Source organism: Idiotropiscis lumnitzeri, chromosome 1, assembly GCF_059441095.1.
Source record: "Idiotropiscis lumnitzeri isolate Australia: NSW breed Sydney's pygmy pipehorse chromosome 1, RoL_Ilum_1.0, whole genome shotgun sequence".
In the NCBI taxonomy this organism is placed as follows: domain Eukaryota; kingdom Metazoa; phylum Chordata; class Actinopteri; order Syngnathiformes; family Syngnathidae; genus Idiotropiscis; species Idiotropiscis lumnitzeri.
The window spans coordinates 43,051,363-43,069,209 of NC_142391.1; the positions used below are offsets into that span (position 1 = coordinate 43,051,363).

The 17,847-nt window shown below is 38.2% G+C and overlaps 1 protein-coding gene across 1 annotated transcript in view; it reads left to right on the forward strand.

The window, feature by feature from the left end:
• Nucleotides 1–305: 305 nt before the first annotated feature.
• zmat4a (zinc finger, matrin-type 4a) overlaps nucleotides 306–17,847 on the forward strand; it is a 92,200-nt gene continuing 74,658 nt past the window's right edge. Inside the window, exons 1-2 of the mRNA XM_088306794.1 lie at nucleotides 306–447; nucleotides 10,167–10,268. Coding sequence (XP_088162920.1) covers nucleotides 361–447; nucleotides 10,167–10,268 — 189 coding nt within the window. The 5' untranslated portion in view covers nucleotides 306–360. The remainder of the gene's footprint in view (nucleotides 448–10,166; nucleotides 10,269–17,847) is intronic.

Below are 17,847 nucleotides of genomic sequence, written 5' to 3' on the forward strand. Positions count from 1 at the left end.
ATGTAAGTCATTGTACATCAATCAGCATTGTTTGGGTAATGGTCACTGTTAGATCTATATTGAGTTAATTGATACACAGGCAATTAATTGAGACCCTATTCAATGTTTTTTTTGTTTTTTTTTCTGAATCCTCCACACATACACAGTACATCATTAAGCCGTTTGCCTAAATTTTAATTGTAATTAAAGTGATGCGAAAGCCGACTTGATGTCTGGGCTGGCGCGTGTTGCTGATCGGTTGCAGCCAATAGGAGAACAGGTGGGCGGGGTTTAGCGACAGATGGTACTATAACGTAGTAGGGCTGCCAGGAGTGGACGCATCTCCCGCTCATTCTGTTGCCGTTCTGGCGGCTCTGATTAATGGATTATACACTTTCCCTTCAAGTACGACATCAGCTGGCGGTGCTGCCGACGCATTTCTGTCAGAGTTACAGCATAGAGTTACAGGTACTGTTTGACCCTCTTTTTCTTTAATGTTGCCCTCTTTGGCATCAGTCACAAGAGGCGGGCAGAGCAGTGAGCGCATGGGACTGAAGGCAGACCCTACCGCGGGGGAAAAGCAAACATGACTGTCGTGTTGCATGCTTCTTTTCTTACACAGCGAGGTTCTTGTGCATGTTCTCGTAGAGTCTTCATTTTACCCCGGTATATACTATTTTAAAGAGGTATGTGCAGGGTTCTGTCATATTTGATCTTTTTTTTTAATTCAAAGTCAGCAAAGCATTAAAATGCAAACAAAAGAAACGTTTCATTAAACAATATTCACACCCTCCTGCAGGTGGAAGTCAACATGACTGTCTCAAGGTGACATTTAAAAGGTTTATGAGTGGAGGCAGGTTACCGAGACCATGAAGCACCTGCAGATGGTAATATACATAGTTCAGCCCAATTTGAATCATACGTCCGCCAAATTTTCTTTTGAAGTTATTTTCAAAGACTGTTATGATATCTTTTCACTATTCTTAATTCCATTATTACTCATCTGCAGTGCTACAAATGACCAGAGAAAGGTTGCGTTTCCAACGAGGCGATGCCTGTTCAAATATTTTACTCTGCGATCATAATCTTTCGGTAATCGCTCAGTTTAAATTTCACTTCATTTCTTATATTGAGTCTTACAGGCTCCGTTTTAGACCTGACTCATGTACCAAGTGCCTTGAGATAACTTTTATTGTGAATGTACAAATCAAAAAATGACTTGATTGCATTGCCTGGTCATCAGTGCAAGGTGTACCCCCGCCACTCACTGTAATTTATAGACTTCCCCGTGATCCTAAATAGTATAAGAGGAGAAGAACATTAATGGATGGAACTTAACTTTAAAATCCCCTTGAATTTCATTTAGTCTGGCACTGTACCATCTAAGGATGCTTCCTCATCATAAACTTCTTTTACAGACCACAAGAGGGCCTCATCATGGTACAATTGAGTTTAGTTTCTTGGACTGCATATAAAATATAAGCATTATGAGCCATTTCTATTGACATTCTATTTTCCCCCCTCCTTTCTAAAGTTGTAAATAACACTTTGAACCAGCTTCATTCTGTTTATAAATCGCATATTCCACTGCTATTCATTCTGTTAAACATAATCAGCATCCTTTGTTGCTTTTTCTACCCTCCACCAGTATTTCCATCTCTCATTATGCTTTCATTGGTCAAGTGAGATGGATTGCAGGATTTTTTTTTAAACGGCATGAATAAGAAAGATCTGTGATGATTTGAGCTGGCAGAATGCACCACCTTATTTTGATAACAGCTAAACAAAGTCTGAGGAATATATATTTTGCGAAGGTCATGGATGTTTCCCTGTACTTTTTTTCAAAAGACTGCAACTAACCACAGCCAGTCTGACAATGTACTATGCACTTAGAGTCAATATAAATTTGGTGGTTGGGTGCCATTTTCACAACTGGAAATATATTATAGGTTCATAAGAAAAATTCAGGTGTCACACATTCAGGTGTCACACATTCAGGAATGCCATGATTTAGAGCAAGCTATTGTTATTGACCATTCTTGAAAATCAGTATGGCGACATGTGAAATTAAAAAAAAGCATGCGAGCATCTTCTTATCACCAACTGAGGACATCGTCTTCAAGTCGTGCTCTGAACCGTGTAGTTGGGTTTCCTCGTGTGTTTGTTGTTGAGGCTGCGCCAAACATGCAAGTGGTTGGACCCCAAAGCAAACACAAATTGCATGGGCAGATTTACTTTTTTCTTCTTTTTTTATGGAAAAGTGCATGTAAATGTGAAACAAACAAGTCAACAAAAAGTGACATGAAGGTCGAATTGGGAAACAAAATTATAATCGTACTAAATAAGAAAGGTGGATGAAAGAAACAGAAGCAAGACAACAAACAAACAAAAAAAAAATGACTCTCACCCACACAAGGCAGGGGACCAAATATATAGTAGTACTTACAAAATGGCAAACTACCAGCAGGCAACGGTAAAGTATGAGAAGGAATGAACAAGCAGAAAACAGAAACTTGCAATAAACAGTTTCAATTCAACTTCAATCCTCCTTTTGCGTTTCTCACTTCTGAATACGTACCCTACTGCTGCTGAAGATGATGATCACCTGCAGGTGCAACGTAGCAGATTCTGCTCACCATTGCGCAGAAAGTGCACCGAAGGCAAATTTCACACAGAAACAAGCAAACAAAAACAGGATGTGATGGTTGTAGCCTGCTCGAATGTCGAACTATTTGAGTTATCAACAAACTTCAGTGTCCTCCGTTATTCTTTCTTATTCATCAATCATCATTTTTCCATTCATGTGGTCAGTAAGCAAATAGAGCAATTCAGCTGGCTTGTTATTTTGCATTTCGTTCCGCTTTGAATTTTTATTGGACACAAACTAAATTCGGACCAAAAGAAATCTATGGTTACTTGTTTGTGGCGTCCTTTTGAAAACTCTCTTAGCCACCTCTCCTCTCTTGGTCATGGGAAAATCTTTGTGAGATGTTTGCCCAGGCGTGCAGCCACAGGAAATATAGTTTTGAATACATAAACAACCCTTTATGGGATCATTTATCTGAAAACTTTATAAAATGGTCTTTCCATGAAAGAAACCTAACAACAACAAACACCTGCATTTTAAAGCCTGAAAAATACAGATATTTGAAAATGGGTCTCCAAGTACAAATTTTAAACCCGATTATGGTCTGTATGTGTGTACACATGATAAAGATGGTATGAACAAAATTGTCGCACTATTGGGATGCATTAATCCTAAACCCATTTACAGACACTTAAATGTAAATAACCTACCAACACATGTAGTTGATGGATAATTGTTGAGTTGTTGAGCTAATGTGACAGAACAAGTTTATCAAAATAAAAAATAATAAAATCAGGGAAAAAGACATTGTGCAGTCCCTTAGTATTTGTGTATTGCTGTAATTTCTATTTAGACAATTGCTAGTTAATATTAGAGGAGGATTGTCTTACTATCTTATTTATTATTTGAACAATAATCCTAAACACAGAGAAACCACATTTAAGATGTTTCCCTTTTCTACAATTTTATTCACATTTTCTAGTTTAACTGGTTTTGGTTTTGCATCACATGATGGGATTAAAGAATTTACAATCATTGTGTAACCAAGGAGGAGCTACCCAAACATGCAAATCATGATTTAGATGCATCATGATGCAAGTGATGTAAGTGATTCTGGATCCATTCCTATATTAAATGATTGATTATCAAATCATAAAATGGAACTGTGAAGTGCTGTGCATGGCGGACAGTCAATGTGGTGTCTTTTTTTAATCATAATAATTTCAATAAAATTATTTAAGTCACCTTTAATTCTCTAGGAAAGAATCTGAATCATTGTACTCGGTGTACAACGAGATTGGAGAGCTCCGATCTCCAGTACAATATAAAAAAAATAATTTAATGTTAAATAATTAAATATAAAATCAATATGAAATTAGACAAATAAAACACAGGCAATTAAACAGATTAAGCAGATTCTCAGTTGTGATGCCAACGTAGCAGAGGACAGCAGAGTGAAACAAAGAAAAATAGAGGCAAATACAAATACATAGAAACCAAACTGTATGATATAGTAACATAATATATGACATTACATCATAACAAATGGCCATTAAAAGATTCAAAACAGGCTAAAACCAGGTGCAATGAAACTCTGGAAAATAATTCAGTGAAATCACAGTAAAGCATGCTGTACTGAATGAAAGCATTTTTGTTTGACACGCGAATGCAATGTTGCGATTGTGACGTTATTGCAAGTGACAAGTACATGCATAGGTACATATGTTCTCGATTGCACAAGCTACAATATGTGTGAGGGCAGCGCTGCAGCATGCCCGCCTCTACTGCATATGATTTGATAATTCCAATAAAAATGAGAGTAACTTCATAACCACTGTTTGAAATACTAATAAAAGAGCACGTCAATACATATACAATAAAGGTGGCAATGGTGCTCCTCTAAAGTCATTATGAAACTGAAAAGCCTCAAGCGAAAATGTCTGTTGTAAAATTTCAGTGCTGTGTTTTCCCTGACGAAGGCGATTTGGAGCTTGTGCTCACATTGGTCAACATTAACCTCATTAGTGTCTTAATTGTCAACATTTGCCCACATTGCCTCCACTGGCTTAATAGCAAGATGATTCTTGTTCTAAAGTGGAGCGAGTCTGCCCAATTTATGTGTTGTATGTTTTCACTCTGTAGATTTGTAGCCAGTGCGTGGGTCACATGATGTGCGAACAAGCCACAGGCCACAAGTAGAATAATAAAGTCAGAAAGGAAATGATGAGTGCACACTGCTTTTTCGATGGGAATCTTGGGTGATAGAAGTCGCATCCATTAAGTCTAGCTAATCCGCTTACTTATAAAGACATTTTCAGAAAAAGGCTGGACAGAAATGCACTGTACATAGTCAATGAAAAAGTCAGCTTTTCGTAATATTCATCTTATAAAGCTTGAGAATTCCATTCGTGCTCAAGTTCAGTGAACCCCTGCTATTCGCAGGGATTAGGTAACATGACGATCTGCAAATCACGAAAATCAGAGTAAAATTGACGGCCACTGAAATGCAGTGGGGAAAAAAATAAGTATGCATGTCACTTACTGGAAGTCGCATAAATAATAGTTTCTCCATGAAAGCCCTCAGAAATAAGGTGCATATCTGAATTGAGAAAGTGCGTAGCATTGTCATTCGCCAGGAAGTTGAGAAAAAGATACACAGATAAACTTCGGCGATTCAATGTCTCGCGGAATGTAGAAATCTCCTAAAACTAAAAAGCTGAAAATAATGGCAGGCTCCACAAAATTGGCTGGAGGAGCCAGTCCGTCCTCTTTAAAAAGTCAAGACTTCAAATGACATTTCCAATCTTGAAAAGCACCAGCTCCAATCTATTTCATAAAACTATCACGGAAACCAACGTTAATGCAATTTTAGGAATTTTTCCTCCAGATGGCATCCGAGTAACTTGGAATAAAAGTAAACTGGAAGTTCATACATCTTTCCACCCGAAATACGTCATGAGCTGCCAAACATAAAGTCGACCAAAAACCCACCTAAATCACAAAAATATGATTTGAGTGTTTGTCTCCTGATTAAATTATTAATTTTTTTTTCCATCTCAGGAGTGGGGTACTGCAGTGTTTTTTTTTTTTTTTAAATGCAACTCAACAATAGAAAGAAAAAAGAGAAAACTGACACATATTCCCATTTTAACCCATTGAAGGATCGCAACAGAAGTGCTAACTCGGTTATGCTTGCTAGCATGCCGCCCCCGGCAGATGTAAACAATGCGCCATCGGCTTGGTTCTGTAACCAATCATGTGCGTCACTGGCTACATGGAGCGTTGTAGGATTACTGTAGCCTATGCAATTTGCATACAGACATTTTCTTTACTTTTTTTTTTGTATACGGACATTTATGCTTGGTAGCCACGTTCTCCCAGTGCAATTTTGACAGTCAAATTAGCTGCTTGCCAGTGTGGCGAACGAGAGAAATATTACTCCGCAATCGCTGTTTGACCTTGTCATTCAACGACACAAGACCACCATGATTTGGAGGCACTTTTTATATGTCAATATTGCAACATTCCAAATGATCACTTACTTCATCTGGCAGTCCAATTATGGGTCGCTAGTTGCAGACTACTGGAGAAGATTTTTTTTTTAAGAGAAACCAATATATTGTAACTGCAATGGATAAAAAAAGGGAAACGATTCATTGTTAAATTGCGCCCTTGGTGTCAAGGTCATTCGTCTTTTTTCATAACACAGCCACAGCACCGTGAAACACGTAATCGGGACTGAGAGCCAAAGAGACGCTACGTACAAAAGGCCGGTCAAGCCCGATTTGTCCAGTTGAATGGATTAAATGTGATTGTTGGTTGCCTCAACATCTTGTGGCCACTTGCTGCCGTGACCTCGGCACCCTTCCTCAGCCCTCAGCAACTTTGTGTCGTGTTGCATGCCTTGATTCATTTGCCTCTGGGTGATGAGCGTTGCGGCTGCACGCTTAACATTGTTGACGAGGTGTGACATTCAAACTGGCATCCCGCTAATTTGATTGTCAACTTGAGGAGTGCTGCCACTGTTCCCTTGGTGGATCCACTGACCTCCACCAAAGCGAAAGGCCAGCTTCTGCAATGAGCTTTGATGACTTTAATGACGTTGACAACAGCTGCTCTGATTAGATACTGATAAATAATTCTCTCAGGATCCTCCTGGTGGGTTGACTTCCATTATCCAATTACGCTGGATCCAAATTTATATTTTTCTTTACATCTCATTTAAAAGATACGTAACTCTTCTAAGCATCTGGCAGTCAATTAGTCCAATGAACTGATCATCAAAGGCATAAGATAAAGATGCCTTGTAAGATATTTGTTGAAATTGCAAATATTTTGTCCTCCGTTAATAGTTTCAACTATCCAATGATTAATTTCAAGCTGAACTAAATACATCCAAGACCTGAGTGAAACCAACAGTTGTCGGAGCACTTGTCTATTATTATTTTAGCATGTTGAACATTTGAGTGTGAGTGGTATCCCAGGTTGTAGTTTTTGCTTATGCTACTGTTTTTTCTGCATCTGCTTCTCAACAACTTTTACGATCATTAATCATTTATTTCTAACATCTGTGCCGCTTTTGGCAGTAAAAACCAACACAAGCTACTTTTCTGTCTTGTACCCTGAAAATCATCAAGTGTTCATTTAATAATGGTTGGTCAGGGGTAGGGCTGGGCGATATGACCTCAAATCAATATCGCGAGAAATTGAGGAATTTTACCTCGATAACGATAAATGCACGATAAATCCCCCCCCCCCTGGACTAAAATCTAAATAAATGCAGGAAATGCATATTGACTGTTTTTTTTTAATTGACCAACTGGTACACATTACTTTCAATGAAAAATAAAAGTACAAAAATCATTTGTATAAACATTCCAAATAGCATGCTTTGCATTACTTTAACAATGTCACAAAGAAAAAGGGTACCTCTTGCTAAATCTTTTTCTGCAAATAGATTGCGCCAAGATGCTGTCATGATGTAAATAATGCCAAATAAAAAAATGCTAAATAAAATGAAAGAAAATGTCAATGTAAGCCAAATAAACAAGTGTGCATCATCGGGGGAAATGTGCCGTCTCGAGTACTCTGGTGCGCAGTCGCCACTTGTCATCTATGTAATGCACTGTCAGGCTCAATCCGGGATCCATGTTGCGACCCGACCACAAGTCGGATGTAGATGCAAAATGCTTGACATGTCTAAGCTCCCGGCCCGATGTAGTCCATTTCGGGAAATACGGCTTTCATGAAGCGTTTAAATCCTGTGCGCGCCACTGTTACTAGAGGAGCTTTATCTTTAGCTATGTGCTAGGCTATCGCGTCCACCTCTGAGACGTTCTCTCGTATGGTGTCGCCTCCGTTATGGGCTGTTGTCACTTGTCGAACCTTGCTTCTCACTTTGAACTTTCAGCACAGCATGGTTGTGTTGTGGGTGGTGAAAAAGCTTCTGCATTTGAATCCCAGCTACGACAGCGACGTCTGTTTTCTTTCTCGAGCAGACTGGTAGAGTCACGTGACTAGAGGCGCTGTTGCGGTCTTAAAGGGGCATGAACATTGCCGCAGACAGAAAAGGCTTTTCTTTTTTTTTAACACCGAATTTACCGACATGGGCAAAATGATTTCGGTCATTGTAATAAATTTCGGTAACGGTAAATTTTCGGTTTATCGCCCAGCCCTAGTCAGGGGTTTTAATTAATACCAAACGTGTTTTCAGAAATAGTTGAATGAGGTTAACACATATCACTAGAACACTCAGAGAATTTTTGTGATGTAGCCGAATGTTGAATGTTGATGTGGGGTGGATAAATGTGGTTAACAAACCTTTTACAAATATCTTTGTCGTCAAAATTCTCTCTGTTCCTACTGAAGATAAACCGGAATACTTAGTATGGTATTTTAGTTTACTATTTTCAAACAAAAACAAATGTAATAGAATGTATTATTTGTTTCAGAGATTATCCCGGGCAACTGAATGCATGCTTTTAGAAGTAGTTGTTCGAATAAATGCATTATGTCTGTTTGGACTTTATTTCGTAATAGAATTTTGTCTGTGTTGTTGAAGTTTCCATGGGATTTTGGTCCGCTGCGGGTGTTTGATATTTAATGTCTTTTTCAAGTAATTTCTTGGAAAAGCTGCTCAGCATCTGCCTCAAAGTTAAATGCTGGATCTGATGAAATATTTATGACCTTGAAATTATGAAACAAGATTTTTGTTTACTTGCTCCATTGGAGCTTGGTAGACTAGGGTTGTCCCGATCACATTTTTCGCTTCCGATGCAATACCGAGATTGCGGCCTAGATTAATGACCGATACCAATGTCGTCTGATATGATTATTTTCTGTTTTAGTATTTGAATAAATTGTTACAGGAGACGTTATCAAGTTATACAGTTAAGCTGAATAACAACAGTCAGCAATATATGATCCATTTATTCCAAACATTTTTGGAACAGAAAATCAACCTCAAATATGAGAATATTCTACACTTGAACGAAGTAAATGTAAAATAAATCAAACAGGGCTCTAGATTTTTTTTGTACTGGTTGTAAACCGGCGGACCCAATTTTTTACTTGGCTGTACCAGCTCAAAAGTTGCTAAATATGATAATTTGCCAATTTATGTTAATTTTCCTCTTATTAAAATTCTGTGAGAAACATTACAAAACTTCGAGTGTTTTACTATATCTAATATTAATGCTTCAAAGAATAAATCAATTGCAGAATTATTTACTTAAGAGTGACTTTTGCACATTCCTGCTCACACATGCATTTTTAAATTAATGCGGAACCCTATTTGAGTCATTTTCAAGTCAAGATATTCTCAAGGAAATAAATGATTTCATATATCACTCACCATGCACTTCCAGCGAGCCATGGCCGTTATTTGAATCATTAATGTCTATTATGACAGAAACGACACAGTCTTTGCAATGTGTCCATCCATTTTCTGAAGCACTTAACTTCACAAGGGTCGTAAGCGTGCAACAAGTTGTAAACTGTTAACTTAGATCCCACTGGTCATACCTTCTGTTCTGGGATGTTGAAACTGCCACAACTCGTCAATTTGTACTGTAAATCAATCTTGATTATGTCAACACAATTTTAATATCCATCAGCATAAGTGTAAATACAGTTAAAAAGGAAAAGGTTCGTCCTTGCGTGCTTTCATCTGAAGCCTTCACCCTGGAGGTGAGCCCACCATTGGTGTTGGCTGACCACCAAGGCGAGCAGCGCTATGAATCTAATTCAAGTCAATGACAGCAATGTGTGCACATGTGATTATTATTTTATTTTTTTATAATCCGATACTGCTTTTTTGGCTGGTATTGTACCGCAATCCGAAACAAATATCGGATCGAGACACCCCTAGATAAGACTCATTTCCTCTGGCGAACTCGTATTAATCACTTCATTGTGGCAAGAGCAGCCAACCTATGAAAAAAAGTGTGACTCATTGTCCTGAAAATATAGTAAGCTTTTGTGGAGATTCACTCACCAAATGCACTTCAAGTAATACAATTGTTTTCGCTTTTCTTTTGAAATGTGTTTACTTCTCTCAATGTATTATTTCTGTAAGCCAACAATTGGTCTCTCTCAACAGATGAAGTCTACAGAAGTGGACCAAGGACTATTCACAGACAGCTACTGCAGAGTGTGCAGTGCTCAGCTCATCTCCGAGTCCCAGAGGGTCGCTCATTATGAGGTGAGGAAGAAGACTCAAATGAGGCAAATTTACAGAATGCAAAGTTTATGACAGCATTAATTTGAATTCATCCAACCCAGAGAAACGTCACTTACAAATACAGTGTATTGTACCCATATCTCTGGTTATCATTGGACAAATATTACCAAGAAAAAAAAACATTTTGGAGGGTCCATTGTAGTTCCATATATAAACTTGAGCACCTCACTCCCACCGCGTTTGACTTGAATTGAGTCAGGTGGATTGTGTTTTTCCTTCACTGAGAATTATCGACTGTGCTTTGTTTTCTTTATGATATTTAAATACTTCTGAAGGTTATCTCCACCTCCAGAAGGTGCATAAACACATCAATCACCTCCGATCTGGAATGATGCCGAGTGCAACATCTTGGTGGTTTCATTCCTCTGCTCTGGTCTTGTCAATTTTCTCATTCAGCTTGAATCAAAAGAGGCTGCGGGATATTGAACTCTCAGAGGACTTCAAATGACTTGTTATCCCAGTACAATATGTACACACAAAAAAAACTAGAGTAAATAATTATATGTACTGTACGCATGTTTATAATAGAGTATCTGCTTGCCGGTGCGATATGCTGCGATTTATAATCTGATCCAATTAGTCGACTTGAGTCGTATTACACCTGCTATCAGTGACTATAATCGACGAGCAAAATAATTGTTTGCGGCAGCCCTAGGTGAGAATTGTTATAGCATATATGGACTAGGTTAGTGCTCAAGATTAAGATTCACATGAAGCATAAAACTTGCCAGGGAATGCAGAAAATGAAAACACAATTAAAAATGTGTACGTGCGTGCGTGCTTTTGCATTTGCGTGTGTGCACATGCGTACATATACATTTTATTTGTGTCTGTGTGGGGCTGTTATAACCTCTCCCTTCCCAACTGAACCTCCTGCCACCCCAGGTAAAATTGTCTAGGACCATCCATGATATCCATTTATGAATTCATAGCCGATTGGTTTGGTTGTGGAATCTGATCAATGAGAAGGGAAAACAAAATAATTGATTTGTTTCAGGCTATGAGCTTTCCTGTGTCCTTCGTTTGCTGCGTTCTGCGTCAACTGGTTTATTTTTTTTTTGTGCCCTCATTGCTATTTAATGTACTCCGGTCTAAAATGGCCATTGGTAACTTTGTTCTTCAAGACTTTGTAGGAGACAGGAAGTAAGTGGCTGTGCCAAAATCACAACTAAAATATTAATTTTGTTATTGTGTGATTAATGCTGAGCACAGGACCTGGCCTTTTGCCTCCCGGAACACAGGCTTTTTGGATTCTTTTTTAATGTGGTTTGGGTCTAATGCATTCTGACATGTCCGGGTCAAGCAAAAATGGAAGGGGGGGAGTCTTTGTTTTGTGTTTCTGATGTTTGCCTACATTTGTGTTTTTGGTGGCAAAAAAACACCAACAATCTAAAAATCTGTGTTTCTTGTGCATAGGTTAACATTTGATAATATTTGCATAGCTCAACTCTAGATTTCAATAACAACATCACATTTTCAACATTCTACTTTCGCAACAATAACCGTTTGAGATCGTCCAGATTTTGGATGATAGTCATACCTCACCTCTCGCCCAAGTCAGCTGCTATAGGCTTCAGCACACCAGTGACACTTTTGAGGATAAGTGGTGTAGAAATTGGACGGATAGATAAAATAGGAATAAACCTCATGAAGCGATTTAGAAATTGTAGTCTGATGGTAAATACAAATTCAGGGATTACCCCAGTGCTTCCAGCTGGCGGGCTTCCAGGCTTTTCTTGGATGGGTGATAGCAAATATGACGCAGCACTGTGTCATTATACAATACAATACAATAAATGTCATAATAGTTATTAATACTTGTTGGATTACAAACAACCACGGCTCGGTGAAGTGTAGCTAAAATGAGGGACATTCGTAATCATGTCATTGTGACAGGCCTTCAAAAAAATTATGTAAACACAGCAAACTGACGAAAATAAAATATCTATTATGAAGCCAGTCTACTCCCCTGCCAGGCTTTGCAAGTTTTTACGGGGGAAACCCTGCACTAAAGAACTGCAAACTAAAAGCATTGAATTCATCTAAACTTATATAAATTTATCTATACTTTGATCTATTTTGTCTATTATGTAGGTTGTGAAAGCTGGTTGAGCACAAGCCATTCTCTTGAAAACCTATAGAAGAACAGTGAGAAAGGAGGAAAAAAGACACGAACGAGTGATCACTGTTGTGTGAACAAGGAGAACAAGCAGGCAGGTGTTAAGTAGAGAGTTGAACAGCAAGTGTGTATACAAACCTTAAATATCTTACCAATGACATTGTAGGAAACCAACCCACTATAACGTGTGCTCTCAGTACTAGCAGAATAATAATAATTATTTACAGCAAGGCAGAGGATTGAATTTAAAACAATAACGCAAAATTTATAACCCCAGCCTTTATCATTAGTCTAGTCTTCATTCCATGTCCGGTGTTCCGCCAAAATGTCCTGCCCATGCGAATCATCCTACCAGAGTTTGATTTGACAGCCACACAATATTTTTGTTCTCCTGAGCATCTGGTTTGTTCATGTCTGGTCCAACGAACATAATTCCAACAAGCTCCTCTTCCTCCAACTCTTCAAATACCTGCATCCCCTAAGATACGTTTGCGATTTCCCTATGCAAGACAATTTCTGACTGGCTTAAATCACTTTCTATGTTGAGCTCTGCCATAGTTGTCTTGGAATGACGTCACACTTCCGGGTTTGTCGCTCAGCAGAAAATCCCTTCGGGAAAACATCAAATATATCAAGTAAAAAATATTTTTTCATTCTTTATTATTTGTATTCAGTGAAATTACTTTACTTGTCATACAAAAAGATTTTGTTTGGCATTTTCCGAACTTTTATTTTGACTGAAACGTATCGTACAAACTAAGGATTTACGCGCAAGCCAGCTTGGCCGAATTTAGTCCCACCTGAACCATGAACTCATTTTTCTTTTGTTAATGAGTCAATTATTATTACAAAATTTTTAATTAAACTTTCTTTCAAAGAAAGCTATCAGAAAGCATTTAATTTCTATCATCCAATCTTCACTTTTAATTATTACAGAACCTTCATCGAAGTATGAAGTAGGGATGAAACAGTTTAGGTACACAGATAAAACTATTGATAAATTTTTCAAGGTTACTTGTCCTTTATGTTTGAAATTGTAATTATCATCATTAGTACAATCCAATCCAATACAATACAACTTTATTTATGTAGCGCATTTCACAACAGCTGGACCTGTAATGGCTTTCAAGCCATCTGACCTTTGAATTCTTTGAGACAAAGTGTAAGAACATTAGCATCAGCATTGAACAGGATGAATTAAGGCTTTTTTGATGGCAGCATGTGGCATGTAAAAAAGAAATTGTATTTAGCATGTTAGCTGTTAGCATCATTACGTATGCTTAATATTTGCTTCATTGCTTAGTTGAGGAGCCAGATGAGGTGACTCGGGCATATGGGTCAGTTGCCACCTGGACACCTCCCCAGTGAGGTGTTCTGGGCATGTCACCCTGGCAGTTGTCCCGGAGTCGACCCAAAACTCACTGGAGAAACTGTGTGCTCGCTGGCTTGGGAATGTCTTGGGATCACCCACGGAGGAATTTGAAGAAGTAGCTGGGGAGAGGGAAGTCTGGCCTTCTGTCCCCGCGACTCGACCCATTATAAGCGTTTGAAAATGGATTCATGCCATCTGTGTTACCTGTTCCTTTGAAAATATTCCATGTTCTCACATGTAGACCCGCGGTAATTAATACGAAGCAGCAATTGAGTGTACGAATGATTTTTTTTTTATGGCTATATTTAGAAGTCGCAGCTTTTAATCAGGTGTGTTTTATATTCCAGAAACTACTTAACAACACAGGCATTAACTCAACTGCTTGAAGCATCACACTCACCAAATTAGCTCAAAGATGTAAATAAGAAAAAAGTGTATTCAATATAATTAGAGCTGATTAAGTAAATGCTGTTATGACACTTCAGTTCACTGAATGAATTCTACTGACTAAAAAGGATCCATAAAAGCCATTGCATCTTCCCATCCTGTGGATCATCACAGGAATACTTGTATGGCCCATGGTAATTTATGCGACTGTCTCGTTGAATATGTGCTCAGTTTTGTGCTCTGAAGCATCTCAACAGGCCGACTCTGCCCGCTGCAGGATTGCTTCTTTTGAACTGGTGCTTGTGAACAGAAATAGGAGAGTCGTCATTAACTGAAATGAGGGTGCAAGAATGTACTGCATGGTTGCTGGGAGAATATCAAGCGACACTAAATTTGAGGGAGAGCGTAGTTATTTCATGTTAACTGCATAAACAATAAGTCAAGGCAATACATATAAAAATCAAACACAATTGATGCAAAAATAGTTGAGAGTGCATACATTTATCTTTGTCTTTATTTTATTGTCTGAGTCCTTCTGCGCCCCAATGCATTGACTGGATTTTTGCATATTTATGTTACCACTAAAATTAGATTAAAGATAGATGTTTAATTGTTCATGCAGGCATACATGCGGTACATTGTACTTGCATATGCATGCCACGTGGTCATTTTTATTTAAAAGGTTGCAGTTACATATATCAATGTTTACAGATGCAATTATACTGAACCCTCCTTTCACAACTGGGCTTGCTGTTCTCAAAGTTTGAAATAAACCTCTGTACCCTTATGAGAATAAGCAGAGGTGGGCAATTTTCAAAATGTTGCCGTTCAGTCATTCATCATGTGTCAGCGGCCTTAGCACCAATCCAAAAACATCAAACCGTCGCTTTTTAAAGCTGAACCATTACAGCTCTTTGGTGCATACCACCACCGACTGTAGAGGAAGCACAAAACGTTTCCGTATATAATCAATGGAAGCATCAGCAGAGGCTTTGGCGCATGACGCTCTTAAAGTAAAAGTAACCGGACTAATGTTGATGTATTTGTGCTTTCTCTTGTAATTGGTGCAGTTCTGTTGATAACAGACTGATGAATGTGACATCCAGAAGATCAATGCAAATTTTTCTCTAACTTGTCAATGGAATTTTACATTTAAAACAAATGTCTTGTATTTAAATATACAATGTGTCTTTTTGTTGTGTGTTTAGTTTTACAGTAAAGTCCAACTGGGGTGTCATTAAACTGATTAAAGCCCACTGAAGGAGGATAGAATTTATTGATTTTTTTTTTTTTCAGAGCCAATACGATACTGATTATTAGAGGCCAATAACTGATATTTTAATCTGATATTCTTCTGCATAAAATAAGGAAAGAAATGTGTGTAAAATTTTCTAATAATAAAAACTCTAGCTCTTGATGGCTTAAATCACGTTTATTTTTATTTTTTTTATTGAAGGTTTTTCACATCTTAGAAATTGGACAACTTCATTTTAAAATTCTAACAAAATGTGTACGGAGCTCTCTGCCTTAACAACAAATTTAAACGAAAGCATAACCAATTGAATACCTCCTTAAAATTTAATACAGTGATAGTTTTCCAAAAAATGTAACGTACTGTAACAGAAATTTTCTTCTTCAACTTTTCTTTGTTTTAAAAGTTAAAAAAGTGCATCCATGCAGCTTTCACTGATTGGCTATTACCTTCTTCGCAAGCATCCAATCAGATGGTGGTGTGGGCGGGCCAATTCCGGAGAGAGCCACAGTCACATGCTTAGCAGACAGAGAGGCGCGTTGTAGCTATCAGAGCCGTTTTTAATTGATTGTATATCGGCCATCAAATTAATAAAAAGCTAAGTGCTGATAACTCCAAGACGACAAATATCAGAAAATCACCAGGCACAATCACATACATGTCACACACTTATGTGCAACTTGGAAACACCTCGCACCATTTAGCACATTAATAGTTTTTCTTCTTTCTTCTTTTAAATTGTGAGATGCCAAAGTTATAACCATGAATACATTTCAGTTAATTATAGTTATGATATTGTTTTAAATTGTAATATAATTTTTGGGTTGTGTGTGATTTCTTTCCATTCGCCTAACTTTGGTGCAGGCAGGATGGGTGCAGTTCCCACTCAGCTGTACTGTGAATGTGAGAGCGAACTGTAGTTTGGCTCTCATTGTCCGACTTACTGGTGAACAGCCCAGGGTGCAGTCCGCTGCTCCAGTTCTCTGGGGCCAAAGGTGTTAATCTGCGTTAGCTCTCCTATACACCTTGTTCAAAACAGAAGGTATAGTGTTCGGTCCTAGTGGCGCTTCTACATTCTTCTGCATTCCTGGTGACCTGGACCCCATGGTGTCTTTTCTAAATCCAATAGTCCCAAACTTGGGTTTTAAAATTGACTGGCCAAACAGTGTTGTTGTAGATCCAGCTTCTTTCACCTTTGTAAGGTGAAGCCCTTTCTTTCGCAGCACTTAAGAAGAGTTGTTTTTACGGCTAGATTAGACTAATGCTATTTATGCAAAATGCTTTTGCGCGTCACCTAATGGGAGCGCGGAAGAAGGAGCACACCCCGATTCTGGCCTCTCTTCACAGGCACCCAGTGCATTTTAGAGTTCTTTTTAAGATAAGACTTATATTTGTCTTCAAATCTTTAAATGAACTCTCTAAGCTTCTCCAGCCCTACGCACCTCCCTGGTGCCTCATGTCTACAGACCAGATGCTACTGGAGATGCCGTGCAGCCTCAGAGTGGCGCATGCCTTTTCTGTTGCCGGCCCACTGGAATGAGCTCCCATTAAATGTTAGGCAAGCCTACGCTCTGTCCATGTTTAGAACTCATTTAACACATTTTCTATTCTTTTGCTTTGACCAAACATGTTTTCTGGTGTCAACTGTATATGTCTAAAATCATTAATTTCTGTTATAATTTACTGCTTTCACTGTCTTTGCTGTTTAATGATTGCTATTTTATTTTATACTGTATGTAAACTGCTCTGTTACAGCTGCTGCTGTTGTGAAATGCGCTATATAAATAGTTTTATGTTATTGTATTGTATTTTGGTGGAAAGAAAGAACGTGCACATTTTAGTGTAGCCTCTTTACTTTGCAGTTTAGTCATCTCCTTTTATTCAGACTATTTTTTGGGGGAGAAATCACCATGAGATCCAATGATTTAAAGAACAAAAGCTTTGAAACCTTTGAGAGATATGCATGAGATATAATTTTGCAAGCTGTCAAAAAATAGAACTCAGCGGAGTTAAAAGTCCTCAGGCTCAGTAGAGTAACACATTTGTGCAGCATTAATTTCTCATTGTTTCCTTTGAAGTATTCAGCGTGTTATAAACATGAATAGAAAGTATTACCCAGCAGTGCACGTTGACATAGTCTCTTCGTTTACTATCCTAACATTGTCAGTCATACATAGACAGAATAAGACCAAGTCATATAAATAGAATAACATTTTGTTTTGTGACTACTTTAACTGTAAAAATGTGGTGGAGGGGTTTGTGTGTCCCAATGATCTTTGGAGCGAAGTTGTCTGAGGCTTTATGCCCCTAGCACGGTCACCAATGGCAAACAAGTCCAAGGTGAGGGATCAGACAAAGCACAGCTCAAAATACCCCGAATATTGGATTATGTTTTGCCTTGCTCGCATTT